Source organism: Simochromis diagramma, unplaced genomic scaffold, assembly GCF_900408965.1.
Source record: "Simochromis diagramma unplaced genomic scaffold, fSimDia1.1 OVJJ01000585.1, whole genome shotgun sequence".
Lineage (NCBI taxonomy): Eukaryota > Metazoa > Chordata > Actinopteri > Cichliformes > Cichlidae > Simochromis > Simochromis diagramma.
In genome coordinates, this window is record NW_024387398.1 from 5,625,589 (window position 1) to 5,649,804 (window position 24,216).

Genomic DNA, 24,216 nt, shown 5'->3' on the forward strand with positions numbered 1-24,216 from the left:
GTTAATTAGAGTGTGTGATTCCATTCACGAAGAGGAATCAGAAGAGTTTGTTTAGACTGTAAAAGCTTCCAAATACGAATACGATGATTATCAGTGTCCTCAAGTTACATGCTGACAGTTGACAGTTACCTTATCAATTAATAAAGGTATTAAAAAAAATCGTGGTGATGTGGATCATGGTTTTAGATCTTTTCCCCTCATCAAATTTCAGGATCAAAGATTATGTTTTACATTTACATAATTGCAAATGTAATGTATTTGGTTTACGTAGTGTTTTATAGAACAAAGAATTATTTTAAGATTTTCCCTTATGCTTGTGATTATAGAATAAACAGCAACTGATTTATTCATAAATACATTACAGCTGCACTTATTACTTTCATAACCGATTAATCTACCATTTCTTCTAAGATTAATCAACTATTTATTATGCAAATCTCTCAAAATGATGAAAAATTACTACACCCGAGGTGAAATTTATCTCTTCAGAAAACCGTCACCAAGAGATGCTCAATTAATGATCACTTTTTAAAAAAAGTGCAAGTAGAAAAGGCATGTTTGTCACTTCTGGAACTAATAATTAATCAGTTAATTAAATTATTCTTGTCAGCACTAATAGAAATTATGATTGGTTTGAACCCTAGTGTATCAAGGCAGACGCAGATGCAATATGAGGAACAAAAATGGCATGATAGTGGATGAAAGGGTAAAAGAACAACTCTCCCTGCTTTCAAGCCAAGAGACAGAGAGTAAAGATAGTATCACCATTACTCCTCTTCCTTCATCGCAGCATCACAGGATATAAACTATTAAGAGCTGACAGGATAAATTATTAAGGGCTCCATTTGCATGGCTCCATTTTCCCCCTGAATAAAAAAGAAAAAGAAAAAAGCAGACACTGACATCATGACTTATACATACAAGTTTTGCGCGCAGAGTCCTCAACAAAGAGCGAAGAGATGTCCTCGTCCACGCCGGCCTCATTTTTGGCGATGCAGGTATAGGCGCCGGTGTCCTCAAAGTGTACGTTGCTGATGTGAACCTCGCTTCCATTAGCTACGAGGGACAACAGAACAGGAGGGAAAGACAAAAATAAAAAGACAATTTTCCTTCAGGAAAGAGATAAAAGGTGACTTCAATGTTACCATCCTCTGCTACCATTATATAACAGTTATGTGTTTGGAAGAAGGGTGAAAGGTTTGTTTCGGGGAGATTTCAAAGAGGTGGGAGTTCAAAGTTAGAATGTGGCACATGCTGTGTTTCTGTGAGATCTGGGACAGTTTTCCGCTCTGTAGCTTTTGAAAGCAACCTGAGGGGAAAAGCAATCTTCACTATTTATTCTGAGAATCAAGTGACACTTGATAACTTTACTTCTGAGCGTTCGATATAGAATTTGGACAAAAGACTTTGACGTTGTGCATCTTTTGGTGACATCAATCTAACAATGCCTCCGGTTCAAACAAACAGCTTTACAGTAAAATTAGTCACAAGAACCAACCAAGCAACCACTGAACTAACAGGACAAATGTGTGAGAATATCAGAAAAACATGCCATCATCTATGTCACCCAGTCCTCTTTGATACATGAAGTGATGGCAACCATGGTCAGATATTAGCATAAAAAGTGTGAGAGTGGTGGTAAAAACAATTACAGAAAAAGTAAATACACAGATGCACTTGCAGTAAACTCATTACTCCTGTTTACCTTGCAGAGTGAGCTGTTTGGACAGCTTGGTTGTGATGTCCATGCCATTCTTGAGCCAGGACAGCTGGGGGCTGGGGATGCCCTCTGCATGGCAGCGGAGGCTGGCAGTGACACCCGGCTCCCTGGCTTGGCTCTCTGGATAAACTCGGATGACAGGAGGAACTGAAAGATGGTGTACGAGAAAAGAGACAGACAGCATACAGAAATGAATGAATGCTGCTGCACCCCTCACTGCTGTTTACATTAGAATCAGTTGAGGAGCTGGATAACCTTATTGAACAAGACGTTTTCAAGAAGACAACAAGTTCTGAACTTATGGCTCAGAATTAGCATAAACTATCAATAGGATTGAGTGCATTTGCAGCATTACCGAATGCCTTTAGATAAGGTTAATGTGCTCCACAAAGCCAAACAAATCAGATAGATAAATAAGGGAGGGAACCTCTGTTCACTTGGTAGCTATTGATTTTCTGTAACCTCCTGTCAGGAAGGAGATGAGGGGATAGAAGAAGAGAAAACAAAATGTGTACAGAAATAAAAAAAATAAAATAAAAAAGGTAAAAGCTAAATGTCGCTCTCTTCTGCAAACTGTTCCAAAAGCTGACTTGGCACATTTCTGCACACGGTGCTACTGTCATGCTGCCGTTTCACTTGTTTACCCTACCCTGAAGCAAAGACAAACAAAAATTTCTCTCCGACATATTGTACTTCCAAGAACCATAAATTAACATAAATCTATAAAACACACAAATACATTAATAATATGCATTTATGCATTGGCTGAGAATTATGCCACAAATTTTGCTCTACACCCGGGGGCCAACTTGTTAGAGCCCTGCTCCACAAAACATGGAAAATATCAGAAGAATGAATTTGAATAATCCTTTATAGACGGAAGACTTCTCTGAATAGCATAACAATGATAAAACCTTTCAGAGGCATAGCAGTATGTCTGAGGAGACTCTTTCACTGGAATGGTGACTCAAACTTGGACAGTGACAATGAACTGTTTACAGAGCATCCATAAAAATACAGCATGATTCATTCCACAAGAGCCTGTCACATATAAGGATGACAGCCTGGCAGCAGTTAAAGTAGAGACATCAAATCTCTCCATCTTGCCATCTTGTTTTGAGCGATCCTTTTTGAGCCTCTGTGGCCCAAATCAGCACCTCCTTTTTCCCCCTCTTTTTTCTGAAACAGACTTCAGAGATGTGAGCGGAGGATGGAAGCAAGACTCTTGGCAGAAGCAGAGAAGGCAGACGTGCTGTAGAGACCATTTCCTGTGGGCACTGGGTTAGAGGAAGTCTTTACTCAGCCAGGTGAGTGAAAGGACTGAAGATTACTGCCATGGCCATCTGGTAACCACAGCACTCCCGGGCTTTGGAGCTCCCGTCAACCCAACTGCCAACACACTGTCCACAGTGGGCCACAAAGGTTCTTATGGCACTCAGGTTACCTTACCAATCACAGCCACACAGACACACCGCTTATGCCAATGCCTCTTAGCAGTTACAATGCTGATTGCATAGAACTCTGGGAGACAATTATTTTGTACAATCATTTGAATAAAGTTTATTACTCAGGCTTAATATCCTCACAGATGCGCACACAATCCCCCAAAAGATCTGTTTCTTTCTTTTGTGTTTGTGTGTTTGTGTGTGTGTGTGTGAGAGAGAAAGAGTTGGGGTGGGGTGAAGAGCATAAGTTTTACAATCCTCCTTGCTTATCTGTTTTTGTGCCATATGCTTACTGTAAATCACTCTGTGAGTGCCTTGTTTGGTGAAACAACTTGTTTACTCGGTAAATACAAGCTGTTTAAAAAGGAAGCTCAAATCTACACCTGCGTCCTTATATCAATCATCCTGAATACACCAACCATAAAAATAATTTTTTAAATATCACATTTTATGTGACTTTTATGTCAATTAGCACATTACGATTGGAGTCTCACTACTACACCTCTAAAAAGCATAACAATCATATGTGATTCATATTTGGTCAGTGCTCTGGTTTATCTGACCGACGTAGGACAGTTTTCCAATTTCATTGTACTACTGTACTATGTATGACTGTGCAATGACAATAAAGAGTTATCTTATCTTATCTCTTTTTGCAGCCATAAACTGTTCCTATAACTCCTGCTACATTCCAATTGCACCCTGAAAGTCCTGTTCTGACCATGTGCAGTTTTACTATGAACCTCAAAACTTGAACAAAGCACAAACATCAGATTTTGTATGAAACTGACCCCATTTTTAAAATCGTCCGTGGAGACGAGTCAGCTACAGAAAGCGTGACCATGAACATGGTTGTTATTTGTTTTCAATGTTCACAGGGCTGTTCAACGTAACTATGTACCCCACAATCAAACAGTCAATGGCAAGCTCTACGGTAATGTCCAGAAGTGCAGGAAAACAAGCTTAACTGTGACACAAACCATCATCTCAATGTGGAGCTACACCTGCAACATGTGCATGTGATGCACCTGGCAAGGAGCAAGAACGAGATATCCAACAAGCAATCCAAACAGCAGAGAGTTTGTTTATATATATATATATATATATATATATATATATATATATATATATATATATTAGGGGTGCAACGATACTCGTATCGATATTGAACCGTTCGATACAGTGCTTTCGGTTCAGTACGCATATGTATCGAACAATACAAAATTTTTAATTTATTTTATCAACTTTTCTTCTGACTATGCTGTCTGTGTTGAGAGTTCAGTGGATCTGCGTTCGACTACTCCGCCTAAGCTGCACTGTCGAGCGCAGATCCACTGAGCGCAGCGCAAGCTAGCAAGACAGAAGCTAAGCTCGTTGCAACATGGCAAATTGAACCTCCCCCACCCTCATTCAGATCTGGCCTTTGGAACTATTTTGGTCTTCATGTGAAGTATGACCCTGAAGGTAAGCGCGTTATGGATAAAAGTAAAACAGTATGTCGGATGCAATGCTCAATTACATGGTGGGAACTAGTGCGTTAGCGCAGTTTGCTCGTTAACGTGTTGACGCCGTCCAGCCCCACGCACGGGGCCATCCGCGGTAGCTTGTTAACGGAGATTTGCCGTGTTGTGGCGTTAATGTCATTTCAGGTTAACGCTGACAGCACTAGTGGGAACACAATGAATATGACTGCATATTTACTCTGACATCATCGTAGTGCAAAGACAAGTGGAAGAAGACAAAAACAACAAGCACACATGCTACAAACTTTACCTGAGCCATTTAGACCAGCGGCCCCCAACCCCCGGGCCTCAGACCGGTACCGGTCCGTGAGTCGTTTGGTACCGGGCCGCGAGAGTTGAGGCTCAGGTGTGAAATGTATGGTTTTCAGGGTTTTTATCGGTTTTCAGCGTTATCTTGTTATCGTTTTCATCGTTTACTCGGTTTTCCTGGGTCTTTTCACGTGTGTTATGAATAAATTTTCTTTTTTTCGGTACCGGTACTAGTTTTATTTTGTTGTATTTATCCGCAACACCTTAAAGGCCGGTCCATGAAAATATTGTCGGGCATAAATCGGTCCGTGGCGCAAAAAAGGTTGGGGACCGCTGATTTAGACAGCCGTTAGCACATGATTCTCCTTATGGGGACCTGACATGTTTAATATGCTGCTGAGAATATAGCCCAGAAGAAGCGTATAGTATAGCTTTTATTTTGGAAAGAGACATTTCTCTGTAATAAACTCTCTTTTCCAAAGATGAGTGATTTCTCGATCAGATAGATTTATTATTTTATCCCTTTGTTGTTTCAGCAACATTAAATTTAAAAACTGTACGTTTGAGTTAAAATGTATATTTATAATCCCATCTAGCATCAATGTATAATTTAAGAGTCCAGCTTTGTAATACTTTGTAAAGTGTGTACAAACACACCTGCAGTGAGATTATAATTGACATTTTGAAATACCAAGTCATGTCTGGCATCATATTAGGTTTCAGAAGCTTGCAACCTTTATCTTTCTGAGTTATAATACTTCAGGTGGCATTTATTAAAATTCGTTTGATAAATTAATAAATAATTTTAAAATAATCATATGAAGGGGGAATGCATTGCATAGCTAATACATCAAGCACACGAGAAGGATCTAATTAACCAGGTTTCTTTATGTACAGTGCTAATGTCATTGTCATATCATTGTCATTGCGAGTGTAAATTTAATCACTGTGAAGTATGAAATGATGATTTGAATAAATAGAATGGATTTTAGTATTGGAAAATGTAAATGAAGCCACTGTATTTCCTCACAGTGCTCTTACTGTGTTTCTGACTGTTAACCTGAATTCATTGTAGTTAAATTATAAGATGTTAAATTACTTTATAGATTTTTCTACTGGTGCATATTAGACTGAGTGGCGGGATGTATTTTTTGTGTGGAGGTGTTAAAGAAAGAGGGTCGTGACAAAAATGGCATGTTCCTGGCCCACAACAACAACCCATTAATCAACAGCTGTATAGCGCAAGCATGGATCAGCCAGGTTCCCCTGAGTATCCCATCATTAAAAACCTCTCAGGCAGTCTGACAAAGCTGTGTTAATTAGTGTGTTGGAATTAAAAGAAGAAAAAAAGGATAATCAAGGCTTTTAAAAACCTAAGAAAATAACAGCTAACAGGGCTGTGGAAGGGGGCAGGTATGGATGTCTGAGGCAGGAGTTGCTCTGTGACATCCCGAGGTCACAGAAAGATGGACGACTAGATAGAAAAGCAGCTTACTATGACACAGAGTGCTTTTTATAAGTGGAGGACTTGTCACCTACAGAATCCCAAGTAGACATTAAGACTAGGCCATGGTGGTCTGGAGCCATGTCAGTTAAAGCCTTTGCCTCCAGCATTGGTAGGTTCTCGAGGAAAAAGCAATGATAGATAGATACCATTCTCATCCTCCCATCTGCGACTACTGTAGAGAAATGCAAGGGTCTAAAATGAAAGGATAAAGTGTGTTGAGACCTCTGGAGCCATGAAAGGCACGAGTCCAAACCCTGGCAACAAAAATGAAAAGTAAGAGAGGGGTGAAGAATAAAATGTGTAAATGCCTGTGAATCACAAGGTCTACCAGCATACATTTGAAAACGACTGAGGTTTCACAGACTCCCACTCATGCCAGGTTTGGGGAAGTGGATCCCACACCTCTGATTTGAAGGCATTAACGCTCAATTTTTTTTACTCATAGTGCAATAATATCACTTAGTTTCAAGCATAAGCTCTTTAAAGTACATCATAGAAGTACAAATGCAAATGTATTCTAAATGCTGCTTGCTTGATGATGCTCTCTACTGGCCCAGACCCAACAGGATTTTTCTTGTTAATTACATTTGCAAAAATTGGGGACTTGAAGAAAATTACATTAGGCACTCAGTGGTATTTTACTGATATCTGAAAGTAGTGCTAAAGACTGTGAAGGAAAAAGGAAAAAAAATACATTAATGTAGCTCCATCAGCTGCTTCACAAAGGTTTAGTGATGGTTTAATAAACAAATCCACACGTTAATACTGTAATTTATGCTTTTGGAAAATTAACCAATACTATCATTACTTCTGTCTTACCTGGTATAAAATATATATGCTTAAACAGGTCAATAAAGCTGCTATAAGACTACTCAAACCAATAAAGATGTAATTTACAATCTCCATATAGTTTAATTTTATAGTCTCTGATAGACAGACATTTATTAGATTTACAGCATAACAATACCTTTATAAGCCTTAATACACCCTGAGATGTCCAGCAGAGATATTTTTTGAAATTCAAAGGTGGAGGCTTTGAGCCTTTAGAGGCCAGGCGCTCCAACTCAGGAACAAGCTGTCTGAGGAGATCAGACACAGTAGCTCTTTGTCTTATTTTAGGTTTTAAGTTTTGAGTCATCAAAGTGTGTCATATGTTTTATCTCTTTTTTGATACAATAAAGCTTTAACTCCACTTTTTTTCAACTTTACAACTATTATTCCTTTATCATTATCATCATCTTTAAGAATTAAAATAGGATTATGAATAAATTTGTATTAAAAAATAATAGCAAAATTCATTTTTGCTATTTTAATGTGATTTCAAAGATACCAAATATGATGTGATCACATTTTTTTAGTCTTCACTCTCAGTCTGAAACAGCTGTTGAAAAGTGGCAGCCAGGTTGTGATCAGGGTGGTCTTTTGCTAAGGCCAATACAGTATATAGAAATATCTTCTGATACTATTGAGACTGATGGAAAGTGGATAGGATGAGATTGCGCTCACATCTCATCCAATTTTTGAGTAAATTGCTTGTGTGATTTCAGAAGGTGGAACTGGTTGGCGCTTTCAGCTGGAGGTCTCTGAACTACGATCCAATACATAGCTGGTAACAACACTACTGGAGTCCAGTAGGTTACAGTCAAAGCATACTTTCAGCATGTACAGGTGCTATTACACAGTAAGTAAGAGTGGGACTAATCAGTGCTGTGAATGGGTATACAGCGGCTTGTGCAGGCAGACCAGCAGTTCCATGTGAGTGGGTCCTCTGTTGGTTTCATGGACCTAGTTCAACTAAACATCTGTGATGGGAAGGAATAACTGCCTGCCAAAATCTTTGTAACCTAGCCTAGTTTTTCCAACTTTTTTATTCATGAAGGTGTTCAGCACAACATAAATACATAATTAACTATGTAAGAGCAGGTTGAGGTTACGTAAGGCTGAAAATTCCCCCCCATGCATGAATTGTTAAGATTTGTATCCAAATTATTTTGGGATATTTTACTTGAGAACGTTGATACACTGTCTTCCAGTTTTCCTTATATTATTCCAATATGCATTTTTGAACATATGATGCAAAATGTTTCATTGTGCTATATCTAAAAATTCCCAAATCCTGAGCTGGATCAACTGCATCTGGGCTGCAGATGTTTAGGTTTTGTCTTTTCGAAAAGTTATTGTTTAAAAAGAGATTTAGTGTTTATTCTTGGTCGTGGAAACCTTGACTTTGTGGCAATAGTTTCAAATTCCAAACAGCTTCTAAAGGATGTTTGCAATAAAATTACATGTGCTGTAGTGCAGTACTTAAATAACATTTGAAAACACTGCATACTGTGACTTTGCAGCGTTGTGTCAGATTTCTAATACTAAAGTTTCTGAGGATATATCAGTATGAATAAGTATTAATAAAAATGGGATTTCTACCTGTCATAAGTCATATTTAGCAATGGGGGATATCAGCTCTTACCTCTTCTTTAGACCAGAAAAGCTATTCAAATAGCAGAGCAGTGCATTTTTTCTTGCAAATTACACTTTCAAATATACAGCTTATGCATCATGACTGCAAAAATCTGACTGCTGTCTATCATTTACAGCCTACAGTTGTTACTCTGAGCTAAAAAGCAGGTGTGGGGGGCTAAAACCTGCGTAGGAGGTGCCAAGTTCTATCAATGTTGCCATAATTCCCAGTGGCTGCCCACAGAGCCCAATAAAGGTCACTGCTTAGTTAAAGGCCTATTATTTGAGAAAAAGCTCATGTCAGTGAATTCCCCATGTGACTGTACGAATGTGGGGGAGAAAGCCCATCCTGCCCTACGGTCACTGGTAGCGTTCGATAAGTCCACCAAGTTATTTAATTCCCACCTGAGGTAGAATGAATTAATTAAAATGTGGTGAGCCAACCGTGCACATCTATTAAATTAGAAAAAAGAGGGAAAGCTTTGTGCGGTGTTGGATAAGAGCAAATTGAAATGTTGAATTGTGGCACTGCAATAACTGAAAGTCATACTTAATGTATGTAATTAAGTTCAAAACAAATTTAGCTAATATTATCGGGAGAATTGGGATAATTGTTAGTTTAGGACAAGCACTGTTTGCTACGAATAGCAATTAACTACAAAGTGTGTTTGTGCATGTGTGTATGTGTGTGTGGGTTTTTATGAGTTTAATGGGTGAAACTTTTAAACTAATATAATCATTTAAAGGAAAGTATTACAGCGCATTCCTTTACAGTTTAATAAGTGACCAGGGGACTATTTTTGCATGTTGTACCCAGTTTTCTCCCAGTGTTACCATTCCAGCAAAACACCAAAGATACCTGAAAAGAGGAGTTCCCCTGATAAAAAGAGTAGAGGCATGAGGGCATATGTAGCTTCGAGCTTTTGGCTTTAAAATTGTCATCAGGAATAATTGGATGTGCTTACAAAGCAACAGGCAATGATACCAGGTGTGCCATCTGATTGCTCAATTCCATCAATTAGGCTCTGTGTCCACACACATTGGATTTTGCTTCGGACCCATTTTTTTAGAGCACTTCTACACACTTGAGTGTTTATTCTTTTCTGGTTACAAAACATTCACGTCTTGAGTATGGCCATGTTCCTAAAATCACACTTTTCAACTCAGAGAGCCAAGAGTGCAGTGAGCTGTGCACTGGAAATGCTGAGCTTCTAAGGATTTGTACGGAACAGAAAAATAAATGCTGCCGATGCAAAAGATCGTTATGGTGACAATGTTATGTCTATTGTACTTATTATTTAAATGAATAGTTAAAACAGTGTTACAGTATCAATATTTTCTCTAGTGCAACAATTAATATTTGTTGACCGCCATCATTTCAATCTGGAGAACAAGATGAAGAAATTTATTCAGTAGGACTCAGAATCATTCTTGTGGAGCGTAAACAAAATTTCTGCTTAAGAAAGTCTCACTATACATTTGCTATATACTGGTAATGGTTAAAATGTCTCTTTTTTGGTTTAAATTATACGTGTAGAGTGATTTTCTCTCTTTCTTTAAAAAAAAAGAAAGATAATATCAGAGTTGTATTTTGTTTTAAATGTAGTTTTAAATGAAATTAACGCAATTTATTTGATGTTGAGAGCACTGGGTGTTTCTGAAGACACAACTGCTTTGTTTGTTGCCAATGATTATGTCAGCTGAAAGCCTGACAATATGCTTTGACAGTATAGCTACTCTGATAGAGTGATATTTAATGACACAAAATGTAACTTAAAGACTTTTGACAAAGCCTGCCTTCTCTCACAGTAAATCCAGCTCTTTCACCAGAGTCCCCAAAACAACAGAATGTGTACACTCATCCTTTCGAAAATCCCTCTCTCACACAGTCCATCAATGCATATGCACGTACTTGATTCCTGCGTGCAAATCACCATTTTCTTTTCCCAGACATTCGTGAAAACGAAAAGAGCGAGGCAAGCAGGGGGATTTTTCCACTCAAAACTCAATTCAGACAAGATGTGAGAAAAGTTGCATTCTGATGTGTTTCTGAGAGTGTCAGGAGAGCCACTGCCAGGAGAATGCGACACAGCAGGGCTGACAGCTCCATCATAAAGCTCCCCAGCCAGTCGTCAATCACTCAGCAAGGCTCCCGTCGGCCATGGCGCTGCAGAAGATGAGCAGGCGTGCAGAGACACACATACACAAACAAGCGTGGAGCACACAAACACCATGGCAGGAGACCACTTCACCATCACACGACTGGGAGATTTCCAACTAAGCCTGGCAGTCTTGGTACAGAACTTCAGTCAAATTGAACTTGTGGCTCATGCTATTAAATACACACAGACACACACACTCTTAATAGCACACATGAGCCTCTGTACATCTCCCTATGACACCGACTCATACACCACCTTGAAATACTGTCCACACACATCCACAGCCACACACCAGGACAAATATGCACACCACGATGAAAGCTTTCTCTCTCGGTTGTGATTACTCTTTCACCTGCATGCCTCCCATCGATATGTGGAAGTAATCATGCTCAGAAAACAGCTTGGTCCAGAGCCTGAATCCAGTGCACTATGTGAAAAATCACAAAGCGATTGAAAAAGTCCTTTCCAAGGGTAAAACAAAAGTAAGACTGCTAGGAGTGTTATTAAAAAAAAGATCTGGAATGGAAATTAAGTATAATGGATCTCTAAGGAATACCACGATGCTGTGTTTATATGCTTTTTCTTTTCTGTCTCAAAAACAGTAATGAGTGTACGTGTGCACAGGGGCTGGGCTACTTTTTCCTCATTCATTGTGTGTTTTCTATCTGATTCATTATTTACAACAAGGAATTTAAATAATACAATTTAAATGAGGGAAATTTGGTCCACAGGGCACCTGCTGAACATAACAATAGAAAGCAAAAACAAAGAAACTAAAAAAGAACAGATGTTTTGGGTTTTCTTGTTTTCTGTGGAAAGATACAACTAGAGTTATAATAGTTGTAATAGTTCGTTGATTATAAATTCAGTTCTAGTAAAATGCAAATAGCTGACATGAATGACACCTGTTTTGCTATTTTATTTACTGTAATTTGTACCAGAAGCTTTTATTTTGAAACAAAAAATACTTAAAAGAAGCACTGAACAGTCATGTCTCAGCCCAAGATACTTAAAGTTAGGCTCGTGGGACATTTTAAACAGCCTTGGACCAGCTTGTTCCAGCCATCATTATCATAGATTTAGTGTTCAGAAATGTCACAGATAACTAAATGTGTAAGTTTATAACTTAACTTGTTCAGCATGTGCATTTTTTCTGTACAGCTCTCATATGCTGTCTCGCTAAGTTCACTAAAAGTTTGAGGTATGGCAACATCCATACATCCAGTGTAAGCTAAGAAACAAGCATATTTAAACTGTATATGGCTCAAAGTTATTGAATGCACCATAACAGTCTTAAGCCTTTAAAAAGATGTCCACATATCAATTTGTTATATTACAGTAGCTATTTCCTTTTTGATTAAAGGTCTATGGTTTATGTGTTTAATGTACCCACAATAAAAACATCCGTGTAATTATATAGATTTAAGAACTACGACTAAATGTCCAACATGTATAGTTCTTGGCCAAATTATTGCAGGAAAGACAAAAGACTCACACAACACGTGTACAGGGAGTGCAGAATTATTAGGCAAATGAGTATTTTGTCCACATCATCCTCTTCATGCATGTTGTCTTACTCCAAGCTGTGTAGGCTCGAAAGCCTACTACCAATTAAGCATATTAGGTGATGTGCATCTCTGTAATGAGAAGGGGTGTGGTCTAATGACATTAACATCCTATATCAGGTGTGCATAATTATTAGGCAACGTCCTTTCCTTTGGCAAAATGGGTCAAAAGAAGGACTTGACAGGCTCAGAAAAGTCAAAAACAGTGAGATATCTTGCAGAGGGATGCAGCAGTCTCAAAACTGCAAAGCTTCTGAAGCGTGATCATCGAACAATCAAGCGTTTCATTCAAAATAGTCAACAGGGTCGCAAGAAGTGTGTGGAAAAACCAAGGCGCAAAATAACTGCCCATGAACTGAGAAAAGTCAAGCGTGCAGCTGCCAAGATGCCACTTGCCACCAGTTTGGCCATATTTCAGAGCTGCAACATCACTGGAGTGCCCAAAAGCACTAGGTGTGCAATACTCAGAGACATGGCCAAGGTAAGAAAGGCTGAAAGACGACCACCACTGAACAAGACACACAAGCTGAAACGTCAAGACTGGGCCAAGAAATATCTCAAGACTGGTTTTTCTAAGGTTTTATGGACTGATGAAATGAGAGTGAGTCTTGATGGGCCAGATGGATGGGCCCGTGGCTGGATGGTAAAGGGCAGAGAGCTCCAGTCCGACTCAGACGCCAGCAAGGTGGAGGTGGAGTACTGGTTTGGCCTGGTATCATCAAAGATGAGCTTGTGGGGCCTTTTCGGGTTGAGGATGGAGTCAAGCTCAACTCCCAGTCCTACTGCCAGTTTCTGGAAGACACCTTCTTCAAGCAGTGGTACAGGAAGAAGTCTGCATCCTTCAAGAAAAACATGATTTTCATGCAGGACAATGCTCCATCACACGCGTCCAAGTACTCCACAGCGTGGCTGGCAAGAAAGGGTATAAAAGAAGAAAAACTAATGACATGGCCTACCTTGTTCACCTGATCTGAACCCCATTGAGAACCTGTGGTCCATCATCAAATGTGAGATTTACAAGGAGGGAAAACAGTACACCTCTCTGAACAGTGTCTGGGAGGCTGTGGTTGCTGCTGCACGCAATGTTGATGGTGAACAGATCAAAACACTGACAGAATCCATGGATGGCAGGCTTTTGAGTGTCCTTGCAAAGAAAGGTGGCTATATTGGTCGCTGATTTGTTTTTGTTTTGTTTTTGAATGTCAGAAATGTATATTTGTGAATGTGGAGATGTTATATTGGTGTCACTGGTAAAAATAAATAATTGAAATGGGTATATATTTGTTTTTTGTTAAGTTGCCTAATAATTATGCACAGTAATAGTCACCTGCACACACAGATATCCCCCTAAAATAGCTAAAACTAAAAACAAACTAAAAACTACTTCCAAAAACATTCAGCTTTGATATTAATGAGTTTTTTGGGTTCATTGAGAACATGGTTGTTGTTCAATAATAACATTATTCCTCGAAAATACAACTTGCCTAATAATTCTGCACTCCCTGTATACACGAAATAGCTCATTTTTCCTAACTACACTCTCTCTCTGATATTTTGTGCATCTGGTTACTTGTGATGACAGCAGTTTCCTATGAACATCACCTAATGCTGTGTCACTGTACTGTGCATACGATGACACTCTGAAGACTGCTGGGATCATAACAGCAGTAAGATAACTGGACCCAGCACCCTTTCCACAGAGGGGTTTTTCTGCAGAGCATGGACAATGGAGGAGTCATAAGTATCCCCCTTGCAGGACGAAGACCTGAAGTGAGGTGATGGGGGTTGGTAGAGGCCATAAAACTAGAGTGCTGAAGAGGTCTGCAGCTTTGGAGATAGCTGAGACCCATGTTGACAAACAACAAAACCAACTGGTATGTTTGAATGCTTATTCTACATACATTTGGACTCTGGTCCTATGGGCAATGATGGAAACAACTGGAAGAGAAATTTATGACGCCCTGCAGAACTTAAACTACTCTGCAGAGAGACATGTGAGGAAGCACCACCAAGCTGGAATGTTTTTGAAAATGTTACTTTCTTATTTTAACTATTAGGTTTGTAGCTTGAACCTATTTGCTGGAACGTTGGAGACAATATAATTACACAGCAAGCAAGACACGAAGTAGGCAAACTTCTTCATGTTTCTCGTGCATGGGAGAGAACCGGACAAACGCCGTTCCTTCACTTGACCCCAGTTGCTCTCGTCCGCTCCCCCGTAACACTGCTCTTTTATTGAGGTTACATGAATATGCATAGGTTCATTAACATACGACGTCTACATACAAACAAAGAGTACCTTGCCTGTGTGTGTGTGTGTGTGTGTGTGTGTGTGTGTGTGTGTGTGTGTTGGGGGGGGGGGGGGGGGGGGTCAGAGTGTGACCCCATAAATGACTTCCCTAAACCTGCTGGTCTGGAAGTCCAACACTTCATCTAAACAAAAGGCACTTAGCCTAAAACAGATATAGATACGTTTATCCTACCATAAAACAATAAGACAAGGTACGACCTCTTCCCATGCTCCCAGGATGTAGGTGTGCACACAAAGTTTGCAGACTATTAAGGATCAAACCTCTACCAATCTAAAACTAATTATAAAACTCTAAGCATATATAAGTAGATATTTCTAAGCATAAATGACAATCAACAATACAAAACCTAACAACTTGTATCCGTTTGGCAGAACCATAACTTCTACATGTAAAAGCCCCCCTAAAACACCCAACCAGACACTCCAAATCTACACGTCTGTACACTCTTTCTGAACTGCTCTTCAGCACCTACGCACAGCAACACTCAGACCCTTTTCTCTCATCAAAATCCAGCAGTGTGTGGGCAACCCACTGGTTCTCTAGGAAAAACTCCAACACAGCAGCATTCAGCTAGGGGCTTGTAAGTATTCACACATCCAAAGAGCAACAGCGGAAAAACAGACAGTCCAGTTTCAGTCAAGGTTTATGCTTCCTGAGCTTCTACATAGGTAAGCTCTCATGGGTTAAGCTCCACCTCTAGCTCTATTTCTCAGAAATATGACTTCTTTCAGGCCCCGAGGGGCTATTTTGGAGCAAGGGATTAGCGCACCAAGATTCACACCACACCTACCACCTATAGCTAAACTCAGGGTTCATAACAAGACCCCATGGGTATATGTTAGGTTCAGCAGGTCTCTGAATCCCCATTAGTGCACCCTCCCTTTCGTATCATACACCCTACCACGAGCTCTTAACCCCCAACGACATGACTTCCAGGGGTCACAGGGCACATAAACAACAATGTTAGATGGTATCATCAATTCATTCTTGGATAAAAGTAAAAACCATTCATACACAAAATGCACATGCCAACTTTTGACAAAAGATACTACCTTTCACATTTAACACTACATATGTTTTGAAATTATTTTTTTTCCAGAATGAAAGCAGCTTTGTAGAGAGGGAAACAAAATGTATTTTTCCAGGAGGAAAATTGGTTGGTGTATTTGACGATTCAACCAAGACTTTCATTAATTTACCCCAAACAACAATTTGTTTTCTGCTTAAGTGCCTGGGAGAGTGGGCAAACTTTGCAGCCACAGTATAAATGAGAATCAGCTCTATTGATTCATGTGGGTAAAGTGGGGTCACCGCAAAACAGAAAGAAAGGAAGACAAAAAAAAGGGCCTGCACAACAGAGTTCCAACAACAAATAATCACGACAAAATAAACACCTTGAGGATAATAGTGTACACTGAAGATAGCATTGCAGTGTCTTCATTAAGATGGGGTGAACAATAGGAGGCAGCTAGCTGTCAATAAAAGCATGCAGACAATAGATGAGATGCTTGTATAAAATCCACGAGGGACATTTTGATGAGTCAGTTTGTGTGGGTAAAAAGGGATCAAAACCAAAACTTCTTAATGATCTTCCACACTTTGCACTCAGCTTACAATATAGAAACCTCTCTGCTCTCAGACGTCTTCACTGGGAAATCAAAAAGTTCCCCTAAATGTGCGTCCAGTCTAAATTTCATTAGTTGCTCAGAATAAAACTCTAAATGTATATCTTGCCATTCTCTTGCGGCCCCAAGAGTGATGGACAGCATTCTGAATCCACTTCTCCAGGATTACCCTATTTCAGCTGTTTTTTAATTGAGTTTTAGAAAAGCTCAGTAGCCATGGCAGGATGATAGCAGGTCCTCTGAGGCTTCACCCAGACTAAGCATGTGAAACTCATAGTCTTCAGTAAAAAGGTCATGTGGAAGTTAGAGTATTAATTACAACCAAAAGTCACCGGCCTCACGAGGGTCCCCATTTTCCATATACACAATACTGGGTTTATTAGGGCCTGTGTTTCTTTGCAATTAACCTCAAAGTAATCTTTTAGAAGAATGATAATGAGCCAAGTGTCTGTCAAAAGTAATGAAGATCTTGAGCTTTCCGCACTGACACATTGTGATTTTTTTTTTTAATACATTCAGCTCATTAGGAGCAGTATGGAAGAAAAGTGTCTCATTCACACAAACTTGCCCTCTTCACCTTTGTCCTCTCTTTACTGCTCCTGTGTCAGTCTTTGCACTGTTATTCCCTGTACTGACTCTCCCAAACCAATTAGTAAAAAGTAGATAATATACTGAACTGGTATTATTTCTAAATGAAAGTGAGGTCACATTGACTAGTGCACAAATAAAAGGAGAATACTCTGAAAAGGGTGGCAGTGCACAAAATAATAAAAAATAAATCTGTGAGAATGAAACGATCAGTTAGCCAAGCATGGCCCTACAGCCATTCAGTATTTCACTGGACCTGAACATGTAAATCCTCCACCGAGGTGGGGCAATCTATCAAGAGTAACGCTGCAGAGAGATATGTAGTGGAGCTCAGGACTCTACATAATGACACCTGCTGGACTGAACAATGATTTTATTTTAAAATGCTTTCTCTGAACAAGTTTAACCCTCTCGAGGCAGGCGTTGCCGATTTGCAACAGTTAAAAACTAACAACCTGATTACCCCACATACATCTTTATGAGTTTTTTTACTCAGAAGTACCATGCAGACTGGTTGCATGCAACAAAGTTTTTTTGGGGTTTAAAAACTCAGAGCGAAGTACAGAACGTCATTAGAATTATAAAAATAATGGTTGGTCGTTTTCAGTGCACCCAAGCGACAAACCACTACTACTCTCACATTCATACACTGGTGGAGGCAGCTACAGTGTAGCCACAGGTTATACAGAGCAATCGCGCCATCGGCCCCTCTGGCAACACCAGTAGCAAGTCGGGTAAGTGTCTTGCCAGGGACGACGACCAGGACAGAGAGCCCAGATCGAACAGACTTGTACAATTGCGAACCCTTATACCACCTCGCTTCATTTTATCATTGTCACGATTCAAGAAGGCTGCTCTGTCTTTACTCATTTGTGTGGAATCCTGGGTACTGGGGCTTCTAGTCTGTTCTTTACTCAACTTCCACTTTCCCACACTGCCAGAATTAATTCCGTCATCACTCTGGTCCAATTGTTTTTTGGGGGTTTTTTTTGCCTGCCTTCTGTGAACCAATCAGCACTTTCTTTTATTTGCACCTGCAGCAATATGCAGCTGCTCTGACTTTGCATACAATATGCACCATCCTGGGTGGATTGTACTCAGTTAACATAAAAGTAGTCTGGTTTTGCATTCTCTGCCACTCGGGAGACTAATCAGCTGATAGTGCGGATTTTTCTTCACAATCAATTACTAATTTTCCCATTCAAAAAGCCACACTTCTATTCTATTACATGATAATAATTTTTCTATCAGGATACTACGTGACACCTGCCAACATTTAGTACATAAATGACATGACCTTCATTTTCTTTAATTTATGATGAAGGCCACTTACTTGAAACATTAGCATGCTTATCGAAATGATGAGAATTCCTTGAAGGAATAAAAATGTGTCAACTTTTCCTTAAATTTTATGTACTACTTTTCCTGTTGACACAATATTTGAACAACATGACTTTTGTTTAGCACCATCAAAACGCCAATACTATCATCACTACAGGGTTTCCCTGAATATGAAATATGGCTTTTATTTCGCTTTAAGTGGGGGTTAATTTACTCAAGCCCAAACACTTGTTTTCTGTATGAAATGACCAAAAGTTGCAGAAAAATACATAAACATCGAAAGACAGGAAACATAGACTCTTTGCCTTAAATATACTTGAACCAGTTGTGCTTAGGTGTACAGTCACCCCCAAAGGCCCATTGTGAGCCAAGAAAAGCCTTGTATGAGGAACACACCTGTTTCAAAGATTTATTTTTGAGAATAGACTTATAAGTCTAGCAGAGGCAGACAGAGATCTCACTAGAGTATAAACTGGATTTTAGCATTCAGTCTTTTGGACTTTTATTCGAGTAAAATGACAAAAGAAATGACAAATACACAATAACTGATTTGCATGGCCACTCGGAGGCTGCAGGAAGAAGCTATAAATGCAACAGACATCTAATGAACTCATTACTGGATAAGGCAGACTTGTTTGCAAACAGTTGCTTATTTACTCATGTTAGGCATTACACCAAGAAGTAAGAATGTCTTAGAGTTGCAATTCTGATCAATAGTCAAATATTAATTCCAGCACTGTTTGCTGGACTGACTTCTCCTCTGGGAAGTGTCTGAATCTTTAGCTGTTCAATGCCGCCACCAGGTAGTTGCTGTTTGCTTTTTAGTCCTGAGCATATAGTGCAAACCAACTTTTAGAGAAATCGCTCAGGCTGCTAAACAATAAGATAAAAAGCTAGCTCTTTCAGTCTGCCACAGTTTTTTCCTATCAATTGGTATTAGTGTGACTACATCTTAAGACTACGTTTTACTTTTGGGATAATGCACTCATGCGGTATGAAAAACATCTTCCTTATGTTATCCTGCCATTAATTAAGGAGCAAAAAGTTTTGAGATATTATAAATTTATAGAACCAGCTAAGAAAAAAAGCCACACCACAGCAGAACCTGGCATGTAGTTTTAAGCAGTAGGTATGGTGGCAACTATTCCTGAGTGCAGCATGATATTTTACCACTTACCCATTTACTTACAGTCTCCATTAATAAAGAGTGCCCTACACAATGATTGTTTTGAAGTGATTTTGGAGAGGGACATTTTTCTAAAGGACGACTGTTCCAGGAAGAAATACTTAGAAAAAAAAAGACAATTTTCTCAGAAATGAATTTCTACTTTTCTACTCTTTAGAGGCTGTTTTAAAAGCCCATTATTGGCTCTAAATGCACCGCTACAGTCAAGTCCACAAGTCCATTTTTGGACAATGATTTTTGTAATTTTGATTTGTACAACACTGCAGTGGATTTTAACTCAAACAATGAACATGTGATTGAAGAAGAGACTTTCAGTTTTAATTCAAGTTATTAAAAAAATTATTCCTCTAGGAATTATACTTATTTTTACACATAGCCTCCCATTTTCAGAGGCTCAAAAATAGTTAGACAACTGACTGACAATAAGATTCCTAGCCAGGTACAACCTGTTCCCTTGTTATTTCATTACAAATTAATCTCTCAACATAAAGAAATGCTGATGCAAGAAAAACGCCTTCACAAAATCTAATCAAGTCAAGAACACACTCAGGGAGGTGTATCATTGTCAAGGCCTTCATGAATGCAATTGCAGAGGGTTTACCAAGAGGTGCAAACCACTGGTTACACTCAACAAAAAGGCCAGATTAGAACAGCTCATGATCTAACCTACCCCTAAACCCAAACCCTAACCCTAACCTTCCCCAGCATAATAGAGGTAGTATTATGGCATAGCTTAATGCCATATGTCATGGCTGCAACTGGAACTGGATCACTAGTGTTTATTGATGATGCGACTGGTGACAGAAAAAAGATGATTAATTCTCAAGTGTGCAGGGCTCTCTGCTTAGATTCAGCCGAAAGCTGCAAAACTGATTAGACGGCACTTGACTGTGCAAATGAATAACGACCCAAAGCATACTGGAAAAGGAACCCAGGAGTTTTTCAAGGCAAATTCCCCTTGAGTTTGAGCTGAGAGTCTGCACTTGAATCACATCTCTGTTCTTTGATTTAAAATCCACGGTGGTCGCGTACAGAGAAAAAAAAAAAGAAGACAAAAAACCCCAAAAAACCCACAAAAATGTTTGACTGTTCAAATACTTATGGTCATGACTTTTTAAGAGCAATATAAACAAAGACTGGATACAACCACAAATGTGACAAGGGACTGTGGGGACAAATACAAAGAGATTATAATGACCATTGTGAGATCATAACAAAACTCTAAATGTTAACAGTAAATGTAAATTTGCCTTAAACCTGGCAAGAATGTGTTTTTTCCACTTTGTTACTATTATTTACCAAATATCGATTTTTAAGAGGAAATCTTAGCATTAAACAGGGGCTATTGTTTTACAAATAGTGTGACAAATGTATGTGTAAGCCTCTTACCGTTTACTTGAAGAGTGTGGGTCTGAAACAGTTTTTCATATCCATCAGCATAACAGGTGTAGTTGCCCATGTGGGTAGTGGTGACCTTGGTGAAGTACAGTGAACCGTCATCCCCAAAATCCTGCCACACATAGAAGGAAAATAAATAAATAACAGCTTTTATCACTTACAGAAAGCTACCAGAAGCAGCAGGTTTGGCTTTAGGCATTGAGAGCTTGAAATGAATCGTTTCAGTTGAAATGCAACAAGCCTGTGGCGTGCAGATGAGAATCGTTTATAGAACAGGAAATTAAAACTACCACATGACAACCAAAAAGGCACATTGCTGAGCTAATGGCCATCAATCTAAGTCAAAAGTTGAAGCCATCTTGTCCCACAGAACACAGTTAAGAAGAATTGTTTTCAGTTTTTCCAATCAGTGGAAGAAATCTGATGGAAAGGAGCTGAGGTGACAGATGATTACTGTAGAAATTACACATCCATCCATCGGTGGTGCGGCTATATCAGATGTCATAGGGTAAGAAGTACACCCTGAACAGGTTATTCACGTTCACATCTACAGTCAATTTAGAATCACAAATTAACCTAACCTCGTGCATATCTGTGGACTGTGGGAGCTAGAGTACCTCCCACTGATAAATGCAATTTCCACACAGAGTGGATTCAAACCCACAAAAATTACAGTGTTTCACAAACAAAAACAATGAAATATTAAAAATAACAAAAGATACTCATTTGAAATGTAACTGACCTTGAAAAAGGCAAAACATTGACACTTTGTGTCCATGCATGTTCCACAAATACACAAAGCAATGCTCATGTGGTTTATTTCAAGCGAAACAAAACCAAAACCAATCTATGAAAGCCAACTGAAACATGATTAATTCATGCTGTGTTGTGGTTATTAAGCCAGAGAACAGGAAAAGAAAATGGTGCCGGACATGGAAGCAAAGCAGGCAGAGGAATAAATTGTTCAAGCTGCAGCACAGAAAGAAGCCCCCAAAGCTAATGAGCCCATTGATGGTGTGCTGGCAAAGAGTGAATGTCTGCCCTCTTGGTAAGATCACACTGCAATAAAAAGTCATCTTCACAAGTTACTATAATACATTTTGGTACTACGTTGAGCCCTGGAGTAATATAATAATCTACTCCTAAAAATTAATTAAAGAGGTGCTCTTTTTCTGCATTGGATTCATATAAAGTAATAAAAAGACTTCTTCTGCTTTAAAGAAAAGTAAAAGTGTTTTTCTCGTTTTTACAACCCTAAAGGAGAAAGAAATTTAGTAGTTTACTTTTGACCTAAACATGCTAATAATGCTAATGCACAGGAAGTTACCTGGGATATTATGGTTGACTATTATTTATTTATTTCCTATTTATTGACTCATTGATTCGTATTAGTGTAACTATTTATTGTGTTTGGCAATTTCACTCTTGAATTCCAAGTTGTTGACACAGTTTTTTAAGGTAGTAACTATTAAAAAGAAGACATTAATATTTAGAATCTGCTTCTATATTTGAGAGGAAAAAATAAAGGTACATTGAATTATATAACAACACTCCTTTAAGCGTATCATCTAAATCAAGCGAATACATTATAAATCTTCTGGGACTACTTAAATAAGTGCTTGTTCTTACAATAACACTGTGTTGCACAGTGGCTTTTCAGAAATGAGCGTGCTGCGGCACTTTGCCTTCATTAGAGTTTTCACCATTGCCATCTAACTTGATGAGGGCCAAATGCCAAAACGTGTTCACTTCTGATTGCTGCTACGCTTAAAAAAAATCATTCAGATATCTTTTAGCAGTGTGAACATTTGCTCTTAAGGATATCCTTGATTCTGCTTCAGTGCTTCTGGTTTATTATACCTGAACACAGCATTGTCAAGACTCAGCCTTAATTACAACCCTCTATCAGAAGAGTTCATAAGAAGAAAAGTACCTTTTCTCATTAAATAGCTTTTAACATTTTGATCACATCTCTGCCGGCTTTACATCTTGACATTCAGCTTACCCTTAAATGTCTGCAGATGAGCGAGGACAGGCAGTCCTCGTGTTTACAGGCAAACTGCGTGTTTATCGGTTCGTCCCGGTGTGCTCTGATCTAACGTACAAGCTTGGTAACGGGTCGGGCTGAGTGAAGCATCAGAGCTCCACAATATGAGGGGAAATCGATGGTGCGTTTTGGCCCCTTGGGCTCAGAGCATATTGTGTCACCTTCTTAAATGAAAAATGAATGGGGGGAGAAATGAAACTCACAGGGGTGGAACGAGCCACGGCGGAGGCTGTCGACAAGATTCCTCCACCTCACCTCACCACCCTAACCTCAGCTATCAGCAGCACCCAGCACCCAGCTCTGTGCACACGAAACAGGCAAGGGTAGGACTACTCGTAGGGAAAGGAGACAAGGGCAGGCAGAGGTGGATTTACAAATAGGCCATAGTCCTCAAGAAACTATAATTAATAAAGCTGTCACTGCCCAGTCACCTCTGAAAGGACACCGAAGAGCCACCTCATTGAATAGCTAACCTGTGGTATGATGAGGCATTTCAGACAATGGCCTTTGAAGACGTTTCTAGCTCAGCCTCGTGAAACTTTGTTAGAGGAACACAACATTTTGAGTAAAAATACCCTCCAGTGTAAACAAAGACAGAAATGTTTTGCAATCCAGCTAAAAATAGGCTGTTCGCCATTAAAATGTCAGTTCAATTTTATACAAAGAACCATTTTATTACTTACCTCTGTGTATTTCTATCCATGCAAATATTTTCAGTTTTATGTGCCTATGTTTATGAGATTTCAGCTGTTGTAATTACTCCTGCGCCCCAGCACAATGGAGGTGAATGGTACTAATCTGTTGAGCTAACAAAACTGACATTTAAAAAAGGTGCATCTTTTCCTAGAAACACTTTTTTGTTTCAACTCCTCCTTATATAAAGTTTTGTATTTTGATTGTTTTTATGTTTGTAGGTGACTTATCTATGAATGCTTCATTGCAGATTCACTGCTTCGAATTGCCTTTTGAGAGGAAAGGAAAATGTTGGAAATGGATTGACTTAATCCACAGAGCTCACTCTCTAACTTAAGAAGACAGTTCCTGGAGAGAAATACAGCTGCTGAAGTTAATTTGTTTTGATGTTGCACGCA

At 39.2% G+C, this 24,216-nt stretch overlaps 1 protein-coding gene across 3 annotated transcripts in view; it reads right to left on the bottom strand.

Moving 5' to 3' along the window:
• fstl5 (follistatin-like 5) overlaps positions 1 to 24,216 on the bottom strand; it is a 198,425-nt gene that overhangs the window by 42,872 nt on the left and 131,337 nt on the right. For all 3 annotated transcript variants that reach the window (XM_040010097.1, XM_040010096.1, XM_040010095.1), the window contains 3 exons: positions 21,070 to 21,190; positions 1,706 to 1,867; positions 922 to 1,056 (listed from right to left, as the gene is read on the bottom strand). In XM_040010097.1, the coding sequence (XP_039866031.1) occupies positions 922 to 1,056; positions 1,706 to 1,867; positions 21,070 to 21,190 (418 nt within the window). The remainder of the gene's footprint in view (positions 1 to 921; positions 1,057 to 1,705; positions 1,868 to 21,069; positions 21,191 to 24,216) is intronic.